Here is a 23706-nt window from a genome sequence, read left to right as displayed (position 1 = left end):
TAAACAAGCCAAATGGACCAAATGGTGAGTGATCTATGACATCAAAATTTAGGAATCTTTTGCTCTGTTTTTTGTTGAATTAACAACAAAGAGCAAGATGCAAGATGGGGGAAAAATGGTATTACAGAGAATGATATTTGAAGTACAGAGAGAATAAATCACCTTGATACAGATGGAGTCTACCAAACCACAGCACAGAGGTATTTGAATGTATAAAATTCTGCTCTGTGAAATCCATTTTCAGCTGTGGTTTGAATGAAAGGATGCGTGACAAACACTGTCCCCCACTTCGTCTCACGGTCTGTCCTGTTCTTGTGGAGCCGCTCCTGGATCTGACTTCTATCTGGCATGTTCGATTCTTTATGTGTTCTTCTTGTTTGTATCCTCAATCTTATACAGTATTTGCACATTTTCTGCCACTGGAGCAATTTGGATGCAGTGGCACCTACTTATTCACAAAAATAACACAGGATGTTGGAAACCCCTGGATAAATTGGTAATGGCTGTTGGAGTTCAGGAACTGCCCAGGCATTTTAAAGGTCTGTGAGAAGAAGTCAGATAGTGCAGACCTTACTATAAAAGGAAGGGTTATGGAAACACAGCCCTTACTAACCGCATTCTTTTGTTAGACCAAGCCGTGAGCTCCAAAAACGACTGCCGCATTTTAGCACTGGACACACCCCTGATCATTAACTCATTCCCCCTAAGGGAAACCCATGGAGGAATTGCTCTGGCTGGGATTCACATCTCCCCTTCTCAAGAACTGGCACTGCAGCATGGACTGCGTCAGCTCTGTCCCAGATCTTGGGAGGGGCGCCTTTGATGAATTGTGGGCCTGAGGTCCATGTACAGTATATTTTGACCGATTTAAGCTCAGTGATGGGCATTTTGCCTGGGCACTCCTGATACCTGTGGAGAGTTGCAAAGGGGAAAAAATCATGTTACATACTGTTGTTTTTAAAATGTCTTGTAGGCTTTATACGTTTCATAGGTATAGCATTTATTGATACTTGATTTGAACATTCTCGGCTAAATTTGGACATTACAGAGATATTGTATAGGTTTCTATAGAAATGTATCTGTTATTTTTATTGCTCTCTTTCTGATGACTTGCACATTTTTTAAAAAGTCTGGTTTAATCTTCCTGAAGTCACTTCTGCTCTACAAAAAGAAGTCTGAAGGGCAGAAAGAAACACTTGAATACAGTAGCTTTCTTAACACAGTTTGTCCACTGGGTTACAGTGCAGATTATTCACAGTTTGAACTAGGATTCTAATAGTGCATAAATGTGTACAGTATATCATGTCTCTCCAGAGAGATAATGGGAGAGAATCTAGATTTCTGTCACTGACTCCAGTCTGCAGGCATAGGAGCCCTGTACGTACCTGAAGAAGGAAAAGGAATCAAATGTTTTGAGACCAGAGACTATGGTTTAGTCGAGCCCCTGCTGAAAACTATTTTGCAGAAGCATAAGAGGTTTTTTTTTGTTCCACAAAAAATGTTAGGCATGGATTAAATCAAAAGCTTTGAAATGCCCACAAACAGCAAATAACAAACTCTGTTTTAATGGCAGGTTTCCACTGGGAAGGAACAAGAAGCCTCTGTCAAGCAGAAATCCACATCGAAGTGCTGAGTTTATAATTTGTGACTGACTAAGGGGAGGAGGTTTGATTTACAATGTGCCTCAATTTGTGAAAGAAGTAAGTGTGACTGAAATAGCATCAAACAAAATATGTTAGAACTTACAAAGGCTCCTTTTTATTGTTGGTGACTAAGATTTGAAATTGTCAATGTTTAAGTACAAGAGAGCAATAGGGTGTAGAAGCCAGGGCTGTAGGCCAGAGGGCTGTGGGTTCAAATCCTGGGAGAAGTGCTTGAAGATACAGTACTTTACTCAGGGTGATATTGTAAAATACATGATATAAATTCTAAAAAATTATTGTTATTTGATTTAAAAAAAGTTATTTTCAGGTGGGATGTAGGGGACACAGTACATTTCTGTTTCAGTATTTAATCCCCAGTCTCCCATAAGAACTGTTTATTTTTATATCTCAAGTGAAGCTTAAGTATATTTTCCTGTCCCATGAGTTATATTGTTGTCAAACCTTCTGACATTTAAAGTATCTATTTGATATGTAGACCATCTACTTTCTGTCAGAACTATGCAACTGCAGACAACAGAAAATATATTTCCGTGCAGCTCCGGCACCGGGTTCTGCGTCCGGCAGGGTCCGGCCCCTGAGCTGAGATGCCACTCCTCCTGCAGGGCGCAGAGAGGAGCACAGGCTGAGGCGGAAGTCAAACTGCTCTGAGACCGTCAGCCGCGGAGGAGCTGTTAACTGTCAGCCGGACGGAGACCCAGATACACAGACAAAGGTGAGTGAAAGGGGAACGGCGATACTGTAACACAATACGGGGAAGGTACTGGATAAAAATCTCTTTGAAGCTAACTGCTACCATTTGGGACTTCGCACAAGTTCTTGGTCTTGAAACTTTGCTGCACGTTGACTGAACACACCGGGGCGTTACAGGGCAGCATTAACAAGGCTGAGCTCAGTAGCAAGTGCAGCCCAGCTAGGGGAATGAAACTCTCCGAGTTTTATTCGAGTTGTTAATTATATTTTACAGTTTCGTATAAGTGTGTGCGGACCTCTTTCCGCTTTTGTCGCTTAAAAGGACAAATTGTCCTTCGGCTAGACACAACTGGGCTCTTCTTTCACCATTTTTCCTGTTTGTTACTTACGTTGTTAATCTTAATTACATTTAACATTTGTTTGACGCAGTGTCGCAGATTAACGTTACCTGGTTTTAGGTGAGATTTTTTTTTATTGTGATGGTTTTGTTTGCAATCTGGCTAAATTGGGCGAGGGTAGGGTGCGCCGGTGCAAGCAGGGACACGAGTCGGTGTCTCGCTCTGATTAGACGGTATACAGTACATCCGCAAAACATTACAGATCATGATCCTGGACCTTGAGCATTGAGTACGCTTTTTAAAGTAATATAATAAATACGTTTAACGCCAGCTAGCTACAGATATTAAAAGCGCTCCTTGTCCCTTTTCTAACTGTGTTTTAGTTGGTTTCAAGGTACAAAGTAGTAATCATGAAATGCACTTTAAAAATAGCTGCCTACCGAGTTTTGTACAGCATATGTTAATAACACGATCAAAGCGCAAGTAGCTGTGTAGTCACACAACGGTTGTATGAATCCTCCAACTTCCTCTTCGGTGTTGCAGCAGTCTGAAATGTTGGGCGGTGAGACGATTTATCACCCACCAGTAACAAATGTTACAAAACGCCCTATGGAAAAAAAAAGCATGATATATTTACTCATAGCTTTCTTTAGTTTGTAATCACTGTATAAGCAGGTTCAGCGATTCACCTAGACTAGCAGAACGTACTGTGATACTGTTACTGTTATTGCTATTGCAGTGGTTATCCAGTGGTACCTCGGAGGCAGGCGCATCCCGGAATAGAGAGGGTGATTTTCACCTCAAGTCGTGTAGTGTGTAAAAATAAAGTCAGTGCTTTTCAACAGTGGGTCTGCTGAGACAATACAGCAGACCAGGTAATACACATTTCTCCTCCATTTTTCAGTAGGATTGTTTGTGATTGTTTCCCTTTGGTTTTGGAGACTAGCTTTGTAGTTTTTGTACAGAGTAGAATGAGGAAAATACCTGTGACTTCAAGGTGTCTGATTTGTTCTTACCAGCAGTGCAGTTTTTGAAAATTCAGAGTAGTGACTTTGTAAATGGAACAACTGAGTAATTGAGTCAGGGATTCAGCAGCAGAAATAATGCCAGCTGCAGTTGTCACTTTTAACTTGCTACTATTCACAGAGACCCACATGCTTACCCTCTTGGAGGAGAATTTAAACTGTGGTCCAAACTTTGGAATGAGGTTCCTCATTTGTAAGGATTTACTCAGGACATCTTGTGGGTGAGACGGATACAATGCCCTGTTACATTGAAGGTCCTATGATTTAGAAATGGAAGACAAGAGTTGACCTAGAACTACAGTATGAGTGGCTTGACCAGATGACAGACTGATATTGGGCCAGGGGAACTGGGCAATTGGTAAAAGAGGAACCACATGCCTGCCAATAACCAACTCCAAGATGAATGTGAGTGGAAAGGAAACTTTGCACAATGCTGGAATGCCCATTGGTGAGGTTTTGGGCACTGGATCCATGATGTCTCATCTCTTAGTGTGCAATCTTGAGAGGTTTCTGAAGACACAGTTTCTACTGAGATATTAATGAGTACAGCTTTAAATAAAGAACTCCTAAGAAATTAAACTGTCAGGCGTATGGGATAAAGACTACTGTATATACATATACTGCAGAACTCTGCTTTCTCTTCTTCTTTTTAAGACACCATTTTGTTGATGAATAACATCTCAGTTGAAGAGATGTGATCTTTTTAAGGCTTTCTGAGGCTTTGACTCTTACAGCCAACCAAGTGCTGGATATTTTATGCTTCTTTGTTTATTTTCAGCCCATGAGCCTGGACAGGGATGTGAAGTTAAAATGATGTATATATGCAGGCATCTGCTTTGTAGTGCATCAGTACCTGTTTGTGCTATAAGTGCCTGCAGGTTTCTTCCATTACTGCTTTGTAATTCAGCAGTTATCTAATTCCAGGATCAATTTGTAAAATTATGTCCAAATTTATTGGAACACAAAATGTGTTTATTGAGCTTTTTCACACACATATGTGTTTGTTTACTACACAAGTGATTCTTGTTCACATATCTTACATGGAAGTCATTTGAAACTCAACTCAAACATCTTGGGGAAATGTGTTTAGGATCATTGTGTTATAGAAGTGAGGAATTGTGCTTTGTCATCATCTTTTCATATGCAACTGCACGATGAACAATAGTGTATGTGTTGATGTTATAATTCACTCAGTTATGTAAACAACACTAAATTTCTCAAAAATTACAGGCATGTTATACTGATAATTTTTGGCTATGTGCTTCTTTCATGTTGCCTATCTGATTTAAAAGTGTTATTTGTTAAGGTCATGCGTAAAGGTAATACATTTCCTATTTTGAAGTTTTTAATAAAAGTGCTGTAGCTCGATTTCACAAATAAATCAAATGTACAAAAGCAATGACCACTGGGTCATGGGTCATTTGATGGCCTGTTTGCATGTTATTGTACATTACTTGAGATTGATCCTGCTCATTTCTGTGAGTGCTTATGAACATTGACAAAAGTTAGGGCAGATGTAGGGTTGTGAACTTGGGCTGAGAAAAGTAGTGCTGATCCACTCGACCTGACTGCCTTTATGGAAAACGTTCCTTTATGGAATGACCGCATCAACAAAATCTGATACAGTAGGTCTGCAGTACCTACAGGTGGCAAGTCACTTGCATACAGTATAAACATACTGTGGCTTACAGAACCACTGACATTTTACACTTGTACAATACCCATGAAAGAACATGTAAAACTAGGACAGTAGGCACTTCTTTACACAAATGCTTTTAGGAGTTTGAAACAAGTGGCCCACCAATATTGTTGAAATTGATACCCTGCTTCCTTCATGGATGAAACCCTGGGTCAATTAGCTACTGAAAACAGATATTTGAATGCCCCCAATGGTTTTCTCTTGTTTGTAATTTTTCTTGTGTTTTTATTTTGTGTTTTGTGTTTATATTTGCATACTTATTAAACTGTGAAAGATCCAAATGACCAAGTCAGTTTTACCACATGCCAGTCAAAACTTCACCTGTAAGGCCAACAGTGATAAGTATGTTAACTCATGTTCTACAAAGGATTTCGGCCCCTTTTTTAATACTTTTTTTAACACTTGTGCTATATTCTGAAGCCTTTTGTGCGGTCATTAAATCAGACAGTAAAGTAGATAGATAATAGTAAGTAGAGTTGCATACAGAAGGTCAGTTAAATTAAGATTGAAAAGAAGCCACATGAAGGTAATATTCTGCCTTAATAAGAACCTTAACTAACCTTAAACATCACTCCAGAATTGACAATTGAACATTGATTTTCAATTTGTAGACCTCCAGCTACACAAAGCAGTGGTTATGTTTTGGCTTCCTCTTTTGCAAGCTGTCTTATGTTCTCAGTTTAGTTTCACTAAGGTAATAAACTGCCAAACACTGAATGGCCTCCTCTCATTTCTAAGTTCTGTGTTTGTGTTCTAATTTTGCATGACTTAACTGACGACCTTCTTGTCTTTCTACATAGAAGCAACCTCTACCAACATTCTAAAGAATATAGAGTTATTAAGCTCTATCTAAAATCACCCTGCAAGTGCTTAGACCAGTGAAAAGAAGTGTAATTCAAACATTTAATACAGTTATCCCGTTGATTGGATTTGCATATATTTCACAATGAAAAGAGTTAAATCCTGTCCCAGTATCACCAGAATGAAGTCTGATCTGTTCCACTGTCAGGTCAGGCTTTGTAGCTAATTACTGTAAAGAGTAGCTGCTGGCAGTCTGATTCAGTTCTGAGGCCTCTGGTTGACATGCACTGTAGAGAACGCAGTTTTGTATCAGTGTGGATTGTCACAGAAGGTACTGTACTGAGGGGTTATCAGCTTTTCTTTCTCCAACTGACAAAATACCTCCTGCAGTGTATGGATTCTTCTAAGTGTCTCCTGGTCTAGCCAAATAAACAATAAGGTTTTGAAATTTACTTATTTGAGCTGGATCTTTGCTCAACATTCAGCCTGTTATTCAGTGCAGACCACAGCCGTTTATCATGTGTGCCTCCTACAGAGAGTACTGGCTTGTGAAGGGCTCTGATAAAAACCTGCCAGTATTATCCCATTTGAAATCCAGAAGTACCTCCATTCCAGACAGAAACTGGAGATGCACATGTAATCCTGAGCACCACTCCTGAGAGCCACTAATAAAACTAGGAAGCTGGCTGTAGCCCCAGAGAAGAAAGAAACACATTCAGCATTAGCTTGACTCGCTGGAGCACTGAACAGCTGCAGCAGGAAACAAAATAGGAACCCAAGGACCTTTGTTCTTTCTCTGAAGCTGGAGTGCTTCGTTTGGCACAGCGTCTCAGAAATACGAAAGGACAGGACAAACGTTAGAAATCGAAATCTTGGTAATGTTTTATCGAATGTTGGTGCATAATGGCTTATTAATCCCTTCATAACTGTTACACAAGGTGTTATGATCACATGTATAGTGTTTTACAGGAACATGGACAAACATGCATAAGAGGTCATGACATTCATTTTAGCATCTCATTATACTAAAAGCAAGAAACAATGCTAAGACAAATGTCATGACCTCTTTTAGCAGTTCAGGTGGGTAGATGCGTCAGCTTGCGTAGTCTGTAAAGGTACAGTACAAGTAATAGGTTTATTCCATGCTGAAAAGAGAAGAGAGAAAACACAACGTTTCAGCTGAGAAGCCTTCGCTCATACCTGAGGAAGGCTTCTCAGCCAAAACGTTGTGTTTTCTCTCTTCTCTTTTCAGCATGACCTCTTATATACATGTACATCATTTGCATGTTTCTGTATGAGGGGATTCTGAAGCCGTTATGCAGAAGCCTTCACATAAAGCATTACCAAAATCTTTTTCAGCCTTTTCACATTTTTAAGGTCTTTCAGGATTTGTGTTGCATCTTTTAAGTAATAATCCATCAGGCCCCTGAAAGTACTTTATCTCAAATACCAGATTTCACATGTCGCACATTTGTTCTGAAGCCATTTTTATTGAGAGGTATTATAATGAATTTCACAGTACAGAGTTATTTGTAAAAGTGTGAAATCAGTAGCTCAAATTCCTGTGCTTACAAGTAAAGCTGGAGGTTATCTGTCTTACACATTCATGTCTTGCTTTGTAAGAACTTGCGTTTTTTTTCCACTCTGTGGCGACCAGATGTGTTACTTGTGCGGTGTTTAGTTGTCGTGGCGCTGGCCCTCTCTGTGTGGCCCCAGTTAATGAACCCCTTTCACTTTGAGTGTTGCAGCTTCTCTTTGCTTGAACAGACACAGTACAGAATTAACAGTAAGAGAACTACAGGTGGGAGCTGTAATCAACTAACATGACTAGGGAAAAAAATGATACAGAAGTTGGCTGTTTTTATCTCTGTTAATATGCAGCTCCTCTCGAAAGTATGGCAGAGGAAAGCATGTTCAGCGCATGGTGCTATCAGCTTGTATGTGGAATGGACGCTCGATGGAGCTGCCCTGCTCTCTCTGTTACGTGGGCCAGTGTTTCTATGTATGTGAATTTAGGAGCCGTCCTGCTTGTAGAATTTATAAAGGGGCCTTTACTCCAAAGGAAAAGGACCCAATGCCTGCTGCACGGAGACTGGTTCCAGGTTTGATGTGTGGCAGGGGCAGTTCTAAGGTTCTTGCTGAGCACTGTTGAGCTCTGTTTCGAGTGGTGTGGGAAGTTAAAAAAAAAAACAGCACACTATTCTGTATTGCTTTTCTTCTTCACGATTGAAAGTGTGTGAAGGGGCTGAGTCTCTGTAGTATTTGTTTGGCAATCTGCAGTACAGCATTATCAACAATATTTAGTTTTAGGTAGACTTTGTCTGAAGGTCAACAGTTTTTCAGAATTATCATTGCTTAGTAGCCACAAATTATATTTAATTTTTTTATTTGAACAATTCTTTGGCAATGGTGCTTAGAGGGTTCATGGTCTGTTCTGTATTGGTTCTTTTGACCATGACTTTGTCAAATATTATTCCGTAGCTGTTATGCAGAAAGATTAAACTTTCCCAGTTCCTGCCATCCGGCTCCTTTTATCTCTGGATACTGAGACAACTGTTTGGATAGGAAGTGGACAGCAGTCTGACTCGTAAGCCCAGACCAGTGTCCATGGGCTTGCCTGTGTTTTTAGAGATCTGGTTGTCAATGAGAAGCCCCTCTATAATTAGAACACTTTGAATTTTTTCCGTTGTAAATCTTGGCTGCTAAAAATGTAACTTGAATAGATCCTCTCTGTAAAAGCTGGTCAGATGATGGAAATTTAGTGTTAAAAAGGATTAAAATGCTGTTCTACTTAGAAAACGTTGTTCAGTACTGTATGGCCTTGGGTAACCCGAAATACTAGAAGGCAAAGGGATTTTTCTTTGCAGTTTTTCTTGGTGTTCTTCTTCTTTCATAATAAATCTGTTCAGTCTGTCCATTCAAACTGTTTCTCACAGGTTTTGATTAAAAATCTTTGCAGAAAATGTTAAAATGTCATTGGCAACTCAGCAAAATGGGGGCATCATTGGAAAGGGGGTGAATAGTGTTAAAGCTACTGTATCCTTGAGCATTTTTATTGAAATAAAGTTTACAGTGTTTGGATTTTGATTAATTGTTTTGGGGATTTGTTTTAATAATTGATCATTCATGACTTACCAATGAAACACTCAAGTGACTTGCATAATCACTGAATTGGTTTGAGTTGATTGAGCACAGGTGATGAATTTGACCCACTGAATGTCAAACTTGGTGAAAATCAAGAAAGAAAAATGGAGAAAGGAATCTTATGGCCCCTTTGTCAATAGAACAACATCTTTGTAATGTCGCTGTGAGGCTGGGCTAAATCAACATACTGTAGCTTGCTGTCTGGGGTTCTCGTTAGACATTTCTAACCTGGACACACCTGGGAGACTAGATCACGACTCCTTGCCAAGATCAATGGGAAGGCCCAACTGTGAGGATCTGGAGAGGAGCATTTAATCGCGACAAGACATCACTTGATCATAATCTACCTGCACAGTGGCAGTTTGGGAATCACAGTTGCAGAAAGCTAAAGGCATGAATCGGGTTTGAACTCGGTGTCAGAATGTGTGCTTATCCCTGCTGAGCCACTGGCGAGCCCCTGACTCTGGTTTAATATCGTCTCTTTTCAATTCACATTATTTAATATGTTTCACAATCTAGCATATGCTGTCTGATCTGCTAAAGCAGTGCGTGCGTAACCCTGAAAAGCAGAATGAAACTCATTATTTAATAATGATGGATTCACTGTTCTGAAACATTCTGAGTTTTAGTTACTTTTTAATAGTAGAAACAATTTCTACTTTGTGTCGCACATTGTTTCCTGGAGGCTTCAGAAGAAATGTACATACAGTAGAGCAGGGGCCTTCAAGGTTCCTAATAGTTCAGAGCTCGTTAATATTCTGCTCTTCAGCCATGACGAAACTCGCAGGAAGACCCCCAGCAGCCCTCTCACTTTTAAACAAATAAGCCCAGATTAATGTTACTAACCTTGTCATTAACTTTTAGCTTTGAACTTTCTGACTTTTCTGGACCTCATTCCTGGTTAGTGAGACATGAGACAGTTGTTTCAGTTATTTAGTCGGTTGATTTCAGTCACTGAGAGATTTACTGTCTTCAGCAGACATGTCTGGACTTTCTGACACAGTCGTCTGTCTGCATCATTTCCCTTGAGGAATTAGTCAAACACTCTTGTGGTCCTCTTAAATAGCTGTCAAATCTCCTTTGCATTGTGATAATGACTGTCACAACTAGCTTAGGGTAAACCACAGGAAAGCAAAATAATATTTATTACCTTAAAACTGAGAAAAAGAAGGTTTATTAAAAAAATCCCTGGGGGGAAACAACTTGCAAAGCACAAGATGCTAGAAAAAGCCACCTGGAAGTTCTGTTTTATTTCATTGTGTTATAATGCAACAAATAACTTTTGCTAGAATGTTGAATGGCAAACTTTCAACGAAAAAATACTATTAATGCAGCACATCTCAATTCAGTGACTTCTGATCTGACTGATTTGGGAGACAATAGCAAACTCAGAAGGCATCACCTCGGCTCTGGCCTCTGTTGACTGTAATCTCTGAGCAGAATTTCTGGAATATTCAGTATAATGACGTCTCTTAAGTGTTTGTATCACATTAGTGTATATATTGTCATGGACTTTCAAATGGATGTATCTGCATATCAACAATGTTTTAATAACTATAATCTTGAGCATAGTGTTTGCAGAATGAAAAGGTATTGTTACAGATGGGGGGTTACAAAAATAGTACAAATCAGTTATTGACAGAGCGGTTTAATCAATAAGTATAAAAATTATTCATAACCCCCAACTTGTATGTGTAAGTGATTTCTCTATAATATTCCCAAGCAGCTGGTATAATTAGAGGTACGTGAATTCTTTGTTCTCTGGCACAGCTTTGGTTAAAAGAGTAATAACATAGACACTTGGTTAAGTAAATGTTTATTAACATTGACAAGACACAAAGTACACTGCACACAATAAAATATACAACACACAAGTTACTCTATGTATAGTATTTACAGACCAGGCGTTTCAGATGCCTAACATCCTAATCACCCAGAAAACCCCCCAAGACTTCTACTAAGTATGAAACTCTTAAATAATACTTACAGGGGCCAAATAAGAGATAAGCTGACCTCTAAATAAATGCAGTGCAATCTGTACTTAAATCTCTCCCTCTGCACCCCGAATGCCACAAAATAAATGGGAGCCTATCTCCCTATTCTAAAAATGCACCCCAAGCAGGAAAGAGATTTCTAACTCGGGTATCTTTTACCCAGGAAACCAAAGTTCCCTAAAAACACAGAATAGCAAGGTTCAAATACTTCGTTCCAGTCAGGTTTTGTTTGGATGATCATGGAGTTGGGGCTCTTGCCTGGCGCAAGCTTCATGTTCCAACACCTTTTCTCTCTATTATTCTCCTGTCCTTCTTGTTTCTGCCTCTGTGCTCTTAATGTGATCTTACATTTTGTGTTTCTGTCCTGCTGTGCTTTGAAGCCAGAAGTGTTTACTCTGCGACATGTCACAAACTTTATCTAAAAGCTAGGAGACAATTCTCAGTCACCTAAAGCTGTAACAGTATATAAAAGCTGAAGTATAGAGGTATTTATGGATGTTCAGATATAAGGACTGAAAGTCCCGTGAGAATCCTAGGACAGATTCCTGGAGTTATTTGCTGTAAAATCTTGAGGGTCTCAAACACCCAGACTGATGTCATTATGTCTGATGTGGTGGTTAACCCCAGAGTTTGTGTTGTGTTTGTTGGACAAGGGCCATTTTCCTTGAGGGAGCTTAAGCAAATAACTGCATAACTACAAATCCTGTCCTACAGATGATTTCTGCCTTGCAATTACAGAGTAGTGAGCACCTTCTTCTTAAAACAAAGGAGTGTTTTTCCATTGTTAATATTTTTAAGGTTAGTGTAACAGAAACATAACCTAAAATATTTCCACCTTGTCTTAACTATAATCGGCATGTTTAATCAGAAACACTGTTTGATCTAATTACCAACAGTTATTACCCTCGGTTGACCTACTATGTGCAGTCAGGTACAGTACCACAGAGGTAAATGGAAATGACACTTCCAGTTTATTTAGTTCTAGATTTCCTGGGTAGTTGTTCAATTGAAACTTTTTATACAGTAAAAGGCTTAAAGATCTCTATAGTTTACTGGCCACTTCACAATGGTTGATTCCTCTCCATGGAAAGACACAATTTCATTTAGATTGTCTAGATTGGTAAAAATTCTTTCTTTTTGAATGTACATTATGCAATATATTACTGTAGTACCCATTTAGTACCCAGCATGGGGCGCTCACCCTGCGGTCCATGTGGGTCCTAATGCCCCAGTATACTGACGGGGACACTATACTGTAAACAGGCGCTGTCTTTTGGATGAGACATAAAACTGAGGTCCTGACTCTCTGTTAAAAATCCCAGGACGTTTCTCGAAAAGAGTAGGGGTGTAACCCCGGTGTCCTGGCCAAAATTCCCCATTGGCCCTTACCAGTCATGGCTTCATTACTCTGCTCTCCTCCCCACTGATAGCTGATGTGTGGTGAGTGTTCTGGCGCACTACGGCTGCCGTCACATCACCCAGGTGGATGCTGCACATTGTGCTTTGAGTGGAGTGTCCAGAAAAGCGCCATATAAGTGTAAGAAATTATTATTATTATTATTTAATGATGACCATCTGGTTAATGGGTGAAGATATTTCAGACTTATTCTCAGAGATTCAGAATCTCTCAGATTCAGAATCTCTCAGAGATTATTCAGTGTCTTTTAAGAGACAATATTTCATTTTCAAATGCCCTTTCTGGAAAGTGAGTCTAGATTTAGATTATGAAACACCTACTGTGTGTTCCAGTGCCAGACCAAAGGTCAATTTAATACACCAACATCTTATCATTCTGTTTTTATGGGGTGGATACACTTTTCCAGCTGCAGATTCACTTGATCAGCAGTTCCAGACTTAAAATGGGCTATACTGACTGATCTTCAGATTATTTAATCTTTTAATTTGTTTAAGCAAATTTATTTGATCTTGAACCTTTGAAGTTTGTCAGCAGTTTCAGAAGATTTCAAATTTGATATATTCTGGGGTAAACTGTTAACTTATTTTGTCAGTTCCTGAAAGACACATTTAGGTGGTTTTTAATTTTGAAAACACAGGAGTGTGCTACAGAGAAGTATTTGTAAGTACAGTAACTATACATAAGCCTCCAGCTGCAATATTCTATGATTGTTAACGATTACAGTATTTGAAGGACCTAAAATTATGGTGTCTTTATATGTTTTGCATAAAAATGAATCTGATTTAAGTACACAATTTCAACAATAAAACATCTCTCCCCTTAACTTCTGGATGCAAGCAAATGTCTGTCATTCTCTGTCAAAATCACCAAGGAATTTGTTTCTGAAACCTTACTGTTTTTCACATTGGAACTATTGCTGGATCGGTTTATACTGTAACTTTATCTATGTACCTTCTGAGCTTTTGAAGCCCTTGAGGTGCTGTATGACAGGGCTTTCCTATCAAGAACCATCCCAGGTGACCAGGTTCATTGAAATGTGAGACAGGCTCACCTGTTGTGTCATGGAACGGCTGCTTTTGTTTGACATAACATTGTTCCAGGTGATTTAACAAAAAAACTCAGCTGTGCACAGTTATTGGATTATCTGAAGAGTATTTTCTGGGAGAGGCACAGCATAGCAATGAGGTGATTAGCTCATACAGCTGAAGCCCGACAGCCTTGAAGGGTTTCAACCAGTGCAGGACAGGTTGCGTGTCCCATTTTGTAGGTGGGGCAGGGGAAGGGGTGTGGTTGACCAGTTCGGGATATGTGACTAAAACAGGACCCAATGAGCTTGAGAGACTCAGCCCAAGCTGTGTTCCAGCATCATGACATTGGACATCACTGGATCATGTGGAGCCCTGTCAACATGCACGTGCAGTGTGTCCCAAAAGACTCCGACCAGTGGACGTGTCGGAGATTTTTGTAATTCTTGTGCTGCACAGGAGTCGCTTGTGGAAAGCTGAGTCTTAATCAACTGATTGTAAAAACAAGAATTGGCGAATCCTGATTATCTTAAAAATGTGAAAACTAGGTGGTAGAAATTGTAGATGAATTGGTACTCTGTGGGAGGTGGTTCACTTTGCTAGGAGAAATTCTTCATGTACAGTATGTGTTTTCAGCTGTTGTCATTCATCCTATTCATAAAACTGTTTTTTAGAATAGTAATTTTATCTTGATTATATAATGGGAACAAGCTAACAGATAATGCAGGAGACCTCAATGCAGAGACCCTCTTCCAGTCAGTCTCTTTCACCTGTTTTTGTGAGTAAATTCTAAGCAATGATTGCATTGTACTGGATGTGCAGTGTTGGTGACTTCCAGCAGTCTGTGATCAGATCAAGCAGGAGTGCGGCGTGTTATGTAATGACCCAGCTTTTCCAGTGTGTGAAAAGTTTCTATTCTGGTCTTTCATTGAAAGATAGAATGAACCTTTTCCATGACAGGATGCAGGCAGGTTATCAATTCGGAGAAGCCCAAAATAAGCCATAGTTAATGCACATGGAATTTGCATTTGCTGGACATTTCTTTAATTTAATGTTTCATGACACAGACATTTTATACTTTGGTTATGTCCATTCTCTTATACACCCTTATCTTTTTGGTGTGTCCGACTGCTCTGTGACCGTGCCAGGTGAAAAGGACTATTGTCAAAGCATCAAGGTCTGCTGTTTCTGTGGCTCCTGCTTTAGGTCATTCACAATGAATCTTTCTGATTCATGTTAATTTTATTATCTTATTTCTTTGTCTCTGAATTTAGTGTTTTTGTCATGTTGTTTTTCTGTGGTTAATTGGTTAGATAAAGACATCAGCTAGAAGAATAAATGAGCTCCTTCTACATACTGTCATTGATTGATGTCTGACCTGCTGTGTGCTGGTTTTCTTGTTCAAGACTACCGTTATGTTAAGAACGTTAGAGCAGCAAGTTGTACTTCTTCAGCATAAGGATGTAGTTCTTCCAGAAACTGTAAATGCTGGAAAAGAATTTGTGGAAAAATCAAACAATTTAATATGTTTAAGAGATGTTTTAACTAAAAAAAGGCTTTAATATTTGCTTCAATCTGCTTGAATTACTACTATAACCCTGACTGTATGGTGGTGGAGTTCTGCCACTATGTTTACACTTCTAAGCAAATATCTGGATGTTCAGCTGGAATTTACTCGGGAACCTGGGATGGGAAACTGGAAAAGAGAAATCTTTTGTTTTTCCAAACCTTCCCCAGGCATTGTCAGGCACAAGAATGATCTTGCTGGAATGGCAGTGCAGGACTTGAATGTAATTTGAGGTACAATTTACCAATGGAAGGTTTCGAAACATCTCCCAACATGCCAGCAGCTCATCTGGCTGTTCTACCGCCCCTCCCTCCCCAGAAATGTAAGGTTTCCAGCTTTCACTGGCGCCTCTGACAGCTTAGCCAGAGTAATCGCCTGACTGGAGTACCTCCCCATCCCTGCTCCCAGAAGCAGGAGACATCCTTGAAACCTTCAAACCAAGCCTTGGACACAATGAGCAGAGCACAGCGCACATTACACAAACAAGGTCTGTTGTTTCCACACAAACCACAAGACCTGTCTGATGAACCAGCCAGCCCTGACCCACCTAGAAAATTAAAGTATTATGAGTCTGACCTCATACAGACCATGCACTATGAGAATAAGTAACAGTCAATTAGCCTATATTGTGTCAATGCAATAACATAGCTGGAGGGTTGTTGAATGATTTGCCCAAAGTATCATTCTTTTAATTGGCTGCTAGCATCACTGGAGCAAACCTACCTTTGTTTCAAAAAAGGGGGACCATTTTCAGTGTAGCCCTCCTACCCATTTCTTGGGTTGGAAATCTGTATTTGGCATCTACTGCATGTCTTGATCAAATGTTAAAAAAAATGTCTTTTGAAACAGACATGTCCAGTAAAAATAAAGATTAATAAACTCCAGTTTGGAATTATCTCAAGCTGTTCAATTTTTGAAGCTGTAGGATTTTGTCCTTGAAGACATGCCCAGTGAAGCATGGATGTCTTATTCTCTGTTCATACAGTGATTCTGATGCAGGGTACCCATGACAGACCAGGTACCTCCTCATACACCCTAGTCAGCCTCTTCCAATTCTGTGTCTCTGTGAGGAGGCCCTTGCGCCGTCTGTCAATCAAGAGTTGCTAGGCTGTAGGACTTTTCCAGTACAGTACTCTAATTCTTGGGTCTCCCTAATAGGACCTAGTATAAGGATTAGTTACAGCAATGTTGTTGCATAGCATAGAATGAATAGCTGTTATGGACAGTCAGAAAGCACGTTAAATTTGTAATATGATTACTTCATGAAAACATGGCTCTAATAGGAAGATCCTCTTTATCCGGAGCGACTCACAGATATCAGGGACCGATCTGTCAGCACTTGTTTCTGGAAAGTCACTTATGATACAGTACACCTTGATCTGTTTTTTTTTTATGTCAGCCAAAACACAGCATGTGAAGAGGCTAAGTTATTTTTTCAAGGTGACACAGAATGAGTCAGTACCTGGGATGTCTGTGATGGAGCTTGAGGTGGGGAGATGAGGCTTGAGCCAGGCATCTGCTACTAAGTTCACTGTATTGCCCTTCAGCGGCTCTTGTTTTACCACATCCTTCGAACCCAGCACTTCTCTGTGGCCATCTGGTCTTGAGCTTAGTCACTGAGAAATGCAATGCTCAATTTTACACTTGCATGTCACATTATATCACACTATTTATCTGTGACTGCTGGTTTATCCACAATGCTGGATATGACTGCTGGATATGATTTGTGTAATTTTAGATCTAAATATTTGCCAAAGTAATTTTTTTTTCTTTTTGTCTTACAACATGCAGTAAATCAGACTTTGATGCATAAATAACGTTATACATGTTCCAGATGATATCTTTGTACCTCAGAGATGTTACTCATCATGTGCATCTCATGTCTTCATTGTTTCAAGCACAGTTCTTTAAGTATACTCGCCTATTTTTTATTAGTCATAAAAATAGTTAATGTTCTTGATCCTTTTATATTAATGTTATGTTAATATAGATGATATTGTGTTTCTCCTCCCTTTAGATATTAAACCTTGGTAATATTCATGTTTTAATAAAACAGTGCATAATAAAACTTAATTGGAATAATTCAGCTTTAGGCCTTGCTAGTCTGCAAGTATGTAGTAATATTTAAAGGAAAGTCTTAAACACATTGTAACTCAGATTCAGATAGGTGTGAGTGGGGTTTGAATTGCTCACAGAACAGTGAAAACAAACAATGCCATGCTGTTTTGTGCTGCTCCTGCTGTGAAATTCACAAAAGCAGTATGTCTGAATCCCCAGTGATGGTTGATCATCTTTGCTTTCCATTTTTGACTGCTGTCTATGAAAAAGACTATATTGGCCTGGAAGAGGGCCAATTCGAGATAGTAATTCGAGAGCAAACAGAATCCTCCAGTTTTAGTGAACTGCCTGTGTGGAAAACCAGCTTGAGCCTTTAATCTCTGCATTGGGAATGTTTACACTGGTGTCTTTTGTTTTGTGCTGGGTTCCACCTTAAATCCGGCACACTCGCTCGTAGTCAATTCCTGAAATACCAGTGTAAGCTTATGGCTTGGTCGGCCGTATAAATAGCGAGAGCACTCTGTTCAGCTGACACTGCTGTCTCTGTGATCACAGGGGAATTGTGGGCTGTGGACAAACCAATTAGCCAGCTGTTAAGCGATTGGACTTTAAAGGTAAAAGTTTTTAGCTTTGCTTGACTCCGATTTGGATTTAAAATCAGCTTTGGACATGTTTTAAATTGGTTAGGCTGCCTGCATATGAAGACAAGGAGAGATGGGATGACTTCATGACTTCATTCTGTACTGGTTCTACATCTCAGACATTATCTGTCTTAAAGTAGCCAATTGAATCAAGTTGTGTTTGAAATTTGTTTAGAAAATGTGCTATGCTGTTTGGTGCTGAAGGAGTAACACGTTTGCTGGGTTTTCTAGTAGTTTCCATTATAGTCATTTGCGAATGTACTGTAATAGTAGAAGTATAGCAGCAGTTTCAGAGGAAGCAGTGAAATAAAACTGTATGAATTCTTAACTCGCATGCCCACTATGTCCATAAAACAATGCAACAGAATGTGTATGGTTCTCCAGTAAGCTGTTATTTTAGAAAACAGTCCTGCTGGGATCCGGTGAGCGTGCTGGGCAGAGAGGCGTGTCTGCCTGAGGGCTGGGGAGCTGTTGCGGTTGTGTCTCTGCATGCCTCCGTCATTGTTCAGGCCAAAACAGGCACCTGAGAGCAGAAAAGAGAAGGAGGCGAAAGTGGATTGAGTCACAGTAGTAAAGCGGTCTTCTTCTTTACAGGAAGCGGGGTTTTGGATCTGGGAAAGGAGAGCGCGCCGTGCAGCAATCATGAGCACCACCTACAGTGTGTCCTTGGCTGGCCCAGCGCCGTGGGGCTTCAGACTGCAGGGGGGCAAAGACTTCAACATGCCGCTGACCATCTCCAGGGTAAGCAGGAGCTCCAGCAAGGGGCAGTGAAGCCGAGACAGGTGTTTGACACTGCCAGCGTTGAAACTGCCAGAGATACACGCATCTGCGGTTGAGTTCTTGTGATGCTTCTTCAGCTGGTTCTCCGGAGAGTTTCTTCAGTTTTCTGTAATGTGATATCTGAGCTCAGGTATTGTGCGGTTCTGTGAAAGCCTTCACAGTACAGTACAGGTCCCAGAGGCTCCCTTTGGGTCCCTGCTCTGTCCTGACAGCACGGTGAGGGGCCAGTACTCGGATAAAATGTTGGACATACACATTTATCTGAGAACCTAGGTGGCTTCTGCTCTTGTTGGCAAAACCGTTACTGTTTTTCTGAATGCTTTAAAATGAATTGGTCCAGCTGCTTGAACCTGTATGATTTAGGGAATTTTTAAAGGGACGAATCGGTTGAGAAAAAAATTGCTCCCTTTGAAACGAGGGTTGAGAGCTAGGATCAGTGGGGAGCATAAGAAAATATGGCTAATTAAAAAAAATAGTGTTGTGTTGAGGATCTCTTGCGATTCCCTGCATAAATCGAATAATGATAAAAATGTTCAGTAAATAACTCTTTATCTTTGTTGTCATCTGAAATTGAGAGTTTTGTTTGTTTCTGGGTGAAAGCAATAGAAAGATTAATGGCATTTCATCTGAACTACAAATACCAGTAATGGCATTTTTCTTGCATTGTCTCCAAGTCATTTGAAGGGCAGACTGTGAGACTGATTTCAGCACTGTATTCAGGGGCATTCAGCATCACCGTTTGTACAAACCTTTACAGTATGCAAACCTTTGTGGTTTTACAGTATAAGTTTATATTCTGGGGCTCTCCCGATGAACTGGCTTCATGGGGCAGATATTGATATCCTCTTATACTTATAGTATTGTCCTGATCATACAGTATGTAATTCATATTTCTGTTTGAAGTCACCAGGATTTCATCCCTATGTCATTCTGCACTGTACTTGTGAGGAAAAAAAATCTTGTTGCTGATTGCCATGCTAGAGTGGCTGACCCACCTACACATACCTGTAAATGCAATGGACAGTGCAGTTGTTTGCATTTTTTATGTACCTGTGTAATGAGCTTGGCTTCAGAAAATAAGTGAATAAGAAGCTAATGAGCTGTATCCTGACCTTCGTGGCCCTTTTCCACAACAGCACAGGCACCAGGCTTGTGGAGCCTGTGAATGTGTTTTGGGAGGTGCTGCAGTCTTGAATTATAGCAAGAATGTGGCAGGGAGTTCACATTCAGTCACACTCGCAAAAAGTCTGGAAGCCATTATTGGCCCATTAACAAATTATTTTGCAATTTTATTGGGTGTTGTTCTACCAAGTTGAAATTAAAAGTTTAGAATTTTCTACGGATGTTAGAATAGATTTAAGACTGTGATCTAAAGATCTTTGCTATTCATTTCTCACTGCAGTGCTTGATATGTATGTAAGATAAGCTTGAAGCTAAACCTGGGAGGGGTTCAGTGATGTTTCTGGGTGGTGTGCATAACAAATGCTGATAGGACAGCTGAGGGACATCAGGAAGAATAATCAGGGCTTTTGCAACACGCTCACAGTAAACATGTCCATATCCAGCTCAATATGTTATAGATATATCCATATCTATATGTATGCCTGTACCATACTGTACACCTCTGACCAGGCCAAAAACTTCAGACCAAACAGAAAATGAATGTGAGGAGGGGGTTAGCATTTCTAATTCACAGCTTCAGTCTTCTTACCATTCTAGAATCCTTAAAGGAAGACCTTCTGCTTCTTAAAATCCAACTGAAGACTCTTGTAGACTTAGGCCAAAAATAAACAAGACTCTCAGTAACATTAGCAACACTTAACCGCCGTGCCTGCATTGCTTCATTTTGTCCGTTTCAGTCTGTGTTTTGTTGGTGACCTTTGAACCTATTTCCTATCTGTTACTTGTTACTGTCAGCCTTGAAGAACCTATGTTTTGTCTGCCAATAAAACTGCATTTCTGTGATTAAATTATGATGTGCTGGAGCCTTCTTAATATCATTGTCCAAGGACATACTGTAATGCAAATTTTAACACATCGTGTACAGGACAGTTAAAAGTTTTCCCATGTTCCCTGTGGTCTAGATAATGCAGCAGTTTAACTGACTGTTGTTTAGATTTTCCAGGCAAATGAACATGCATTTCTGAAGGCATCACTGTTCGACTGATTCAGCACAGCTGAACAGGATGTAATCCGTGCACTAACTCATGGCCTGGATTGGCTCAGTGCTGGTCAGCCATCAGATGATTGTGTATCAGACTGATAAGACTGGATGAAGAGAATAGAGCTTTAGGTGTTATTTATAGAGCCTTTAAAAGTTAATCTTGGCATCACCTTTGATGTTCCAGATGTATTATTGGAAACTGTTTGTTTAATCTTGTTTGGCAGAATGTATTGCTGAAATACAGGACAGAGTAGCAGAGGTGACCCAGCGTTATGTGAACTTTTGGCCGAGCACTTCCATCAGCTTATTTTTCAGAGCTGCTTCTTCCTGCTCTGGTAGAAAGAAAATATTTTTACAGTCCACTTTAAAGCCAGTTCTTTGATGTTAGGCTCATGCATTGTTGTGGTGATTTGGTGATGTGGATGAAGAGCTCATCTGCACAGACTGGTTACAAGATACAGGGATGGGAACCACAAGCAGAGCATTCAGTACAACTTTGAGTGTTTATTCACTCTGGAGAAAAAAAAGAAGATACAGGGCTCTGGGACACAGCTTATTTTCTTGGCCAATCAAAAGAAAATGGCATGTGCATAATTAGTCCAGAGTGTTCCCTTGAGGAAGAGGAGAGAGTCTTGGATAAAAGGCTAAGGATCAACAAGAGAATCGCTGTTGTTAATGTTGATCCACATTTTAGACCCAAGCCTTATGTCTGAAAGTGACTAGATATGTTTTACATTGTTTTTGTCTTTTCTGTTTCATGGAAATATTATCTGTTGAATAGTTAAAATGAATTAAAAAATTTATACTATGATATCTATTGAGTTAACCTGATCCAAAGAGAAAATAAAAATTGTGACTGCTACTACTGAAGAAAAGCATCAGACTTTTGGGCCTGCTTTTTTCCCCCCAAACCTAGATTATTTGTATGAGTCTTGTTTGCTTTACTGTGTTCAAATGAAAGTTGTCACAGTATAAAAGATTGGGTATTTCAAGTGGTGATTATGCATGTTGGTAAGTGTCTTTATCTTAAAAAACAAACCCTTTCTTTTTTGACACTGAGTGATAGTTTTCTGTTGTGACTAGCGTTTATCTGGGAACAACACCAACCCTTAACAAAAACAGATAAAAGCTTTTCCTGCTGAAGGAAGTTATTTATATCATTTTCCAAACAGATGGTGAGAAAGGGGTAGCTTTCATTAGAACCTGTTCTCCTGAAATGTGCCATTTAATGCTCTTTCCTCTTCAGGAACACAAATTTTAAAAGCAAGGTTGGCCTGTGATGACCTAAAAAAATTTTCAGGAGTTTAGGATCAGATGAGGTGGTGCAATTGTTGAACTCAACCTATTTCCCATGACCCCTGTGCATTAAACACTATTCATAAAACATTTATGAGTAAGATTTGTTTTGTGAATTATTAAATGAAGTGAGTCAATTAATTTCTTTAAAAATCTATTTTTGTATTGGAAATATTTTGTTTTTGTTTGTTTGTTAGGAAACACCACTGTTTTTAGAGCTGTTGTCTGAAATACTGTGTCTTCCTTTGCCCTGAAGCCATTCTCCACCAGGTCATGTCTTGTTGTGAAAATGTTGGTTATCTTTAAAGAATTTCTAGGTGTTAGTTCACATCTGCCCAGTGTGCTGTAAATACAGCATTGAGCACACCTGCAGGGTGAAGCTGAAACAGGCTATAGTGACAACCTGTAGAAACTTAATACAACCTGTGTTTCAGTCAAACAACAGCTGTAAAAGCTTTTCCCCATTCCATAATGTTCAGTATAAACTCATCTGTACAGAATTGTGTCTTGCTCAGACCATGCATGCCAGCGTGTGTGTTCTTCATGTGGGCCTTGTCACGGCTCTTGTTGCTCCCTGTCGAAAGTTTGTTTGTCAGACTCCGTTCCCCTGCAGGTCTTGGCTGCGTGTTGGGCCCGTCCGAGACTGGGGTTCAGTGCAGGGGCAGTGCAGTGTCTCGTGAAGGCAGCTGCAGAACCTTGCAGGCTCCTGTGAATTACAGCAAATTAATTTGAAGACGAAGACAAGCCGTCTTGCTAGGGTCATATCGGATAAGCGGGTCCTTGTGCAAATCCAAAACGGATCTCCTGATTGCTCCTTCTTTCAGGATTGATGGGAGTTGGCTTCCAAACTGTTTGTTCTTGTGAAAATGAGTTGCTTCCTTCTTTTCCCTGAGCCAGTGTGCGGCCTCTGTCTCGCCGCTGAAGTCAGTCCCAGGCTCTCTTGAGGTTGTGGAATCTGCTAAGTTGTTTAGAGACCATTGCAGCTTGATTCTAATGCTGCTGTTTCCTTTTTAAAGCTTTTCTGCCATTTTGTTTTCCACAAGACCTCCATCCAAGTAAGAAGACCAGAAGACAGTATCTGCCTTATTGTGACTCTGTGCTCAGATGCGCAGTGACAGAGGAGGGATCACTAGCATTATGGCAGATTGTGGGGAACACCAACAGAAGGCTGTTATATAAATATGACAGTGCAGGCTATAATACTTTAATACATATAAAGTTTAAGCTTTTCCCAAAAGAATAATTATGCCAGGTGAAAACAAATGCACTTGAATAGGATTTTTGCGATAACCTTGTTGTATATTCTTCATTGTTGTTGTAAAAAATGGTTCTGCTTGCCCTGTGGACAGGCTGGGCTATTCTTTGTAGCAATCCTCACTGTGATAAATGTGATCAGGTGATGG

The 23706-nt window shown here is 39.9% G+C and overlaps 1 protein-coding gene across 13 annotated transcripts in view; it reads left to right on the top strand.

Moving 5' to 3' along the window:
• Positions 1 to 2224: 2224 nt before the first annotated feature.
• pdlim5a (PDZ and LIM domain 5a) overlaps positions 2225 to 23706 on the top strand; it is a 124328-nt gene continuing 102846 nt past the window's right edge. For 10 of the 13 annotated variants that reach the window (XM_088628630.1, XM_088628627.1, XM_088628632.1 and 7 more), the window contains exons 1-2: positions 17893 to 18036; positions 18658 to 18804. In XM_088628630.1, the coding sequence (XP_088484756.1) occupies positions 18706 to 18804 (99 nt within the window). In that variant the 5' untranslated portion in view covers positions 17893 to 18036; positions 18658 to 18705. The other 3 variants (XM_088628622.1, XM_088628621.1, XM_088628623.1) reach the window with 3 other exon arrangements.

The sequence above is a fragment of the Lepisosteus platostomus genome, chromosome 4, assembly GCF_059453375.1.
Source record: "Lepisosteus platostomus isolate fLepPlt1 chromosome 4, fLepPlt1.hap1, whole genome shotgun sequence".
Classification (NCBI taxonomy): Eukaryota; Metazoa; Chordata; class Actinopteri; order Semionotiformes; family Lepisosteidae; genus Lepisosteus; species Lepisosteus platostomus.
This window is presented reverse-complemented; position numbering and strand designations above follow the sequence as displayed.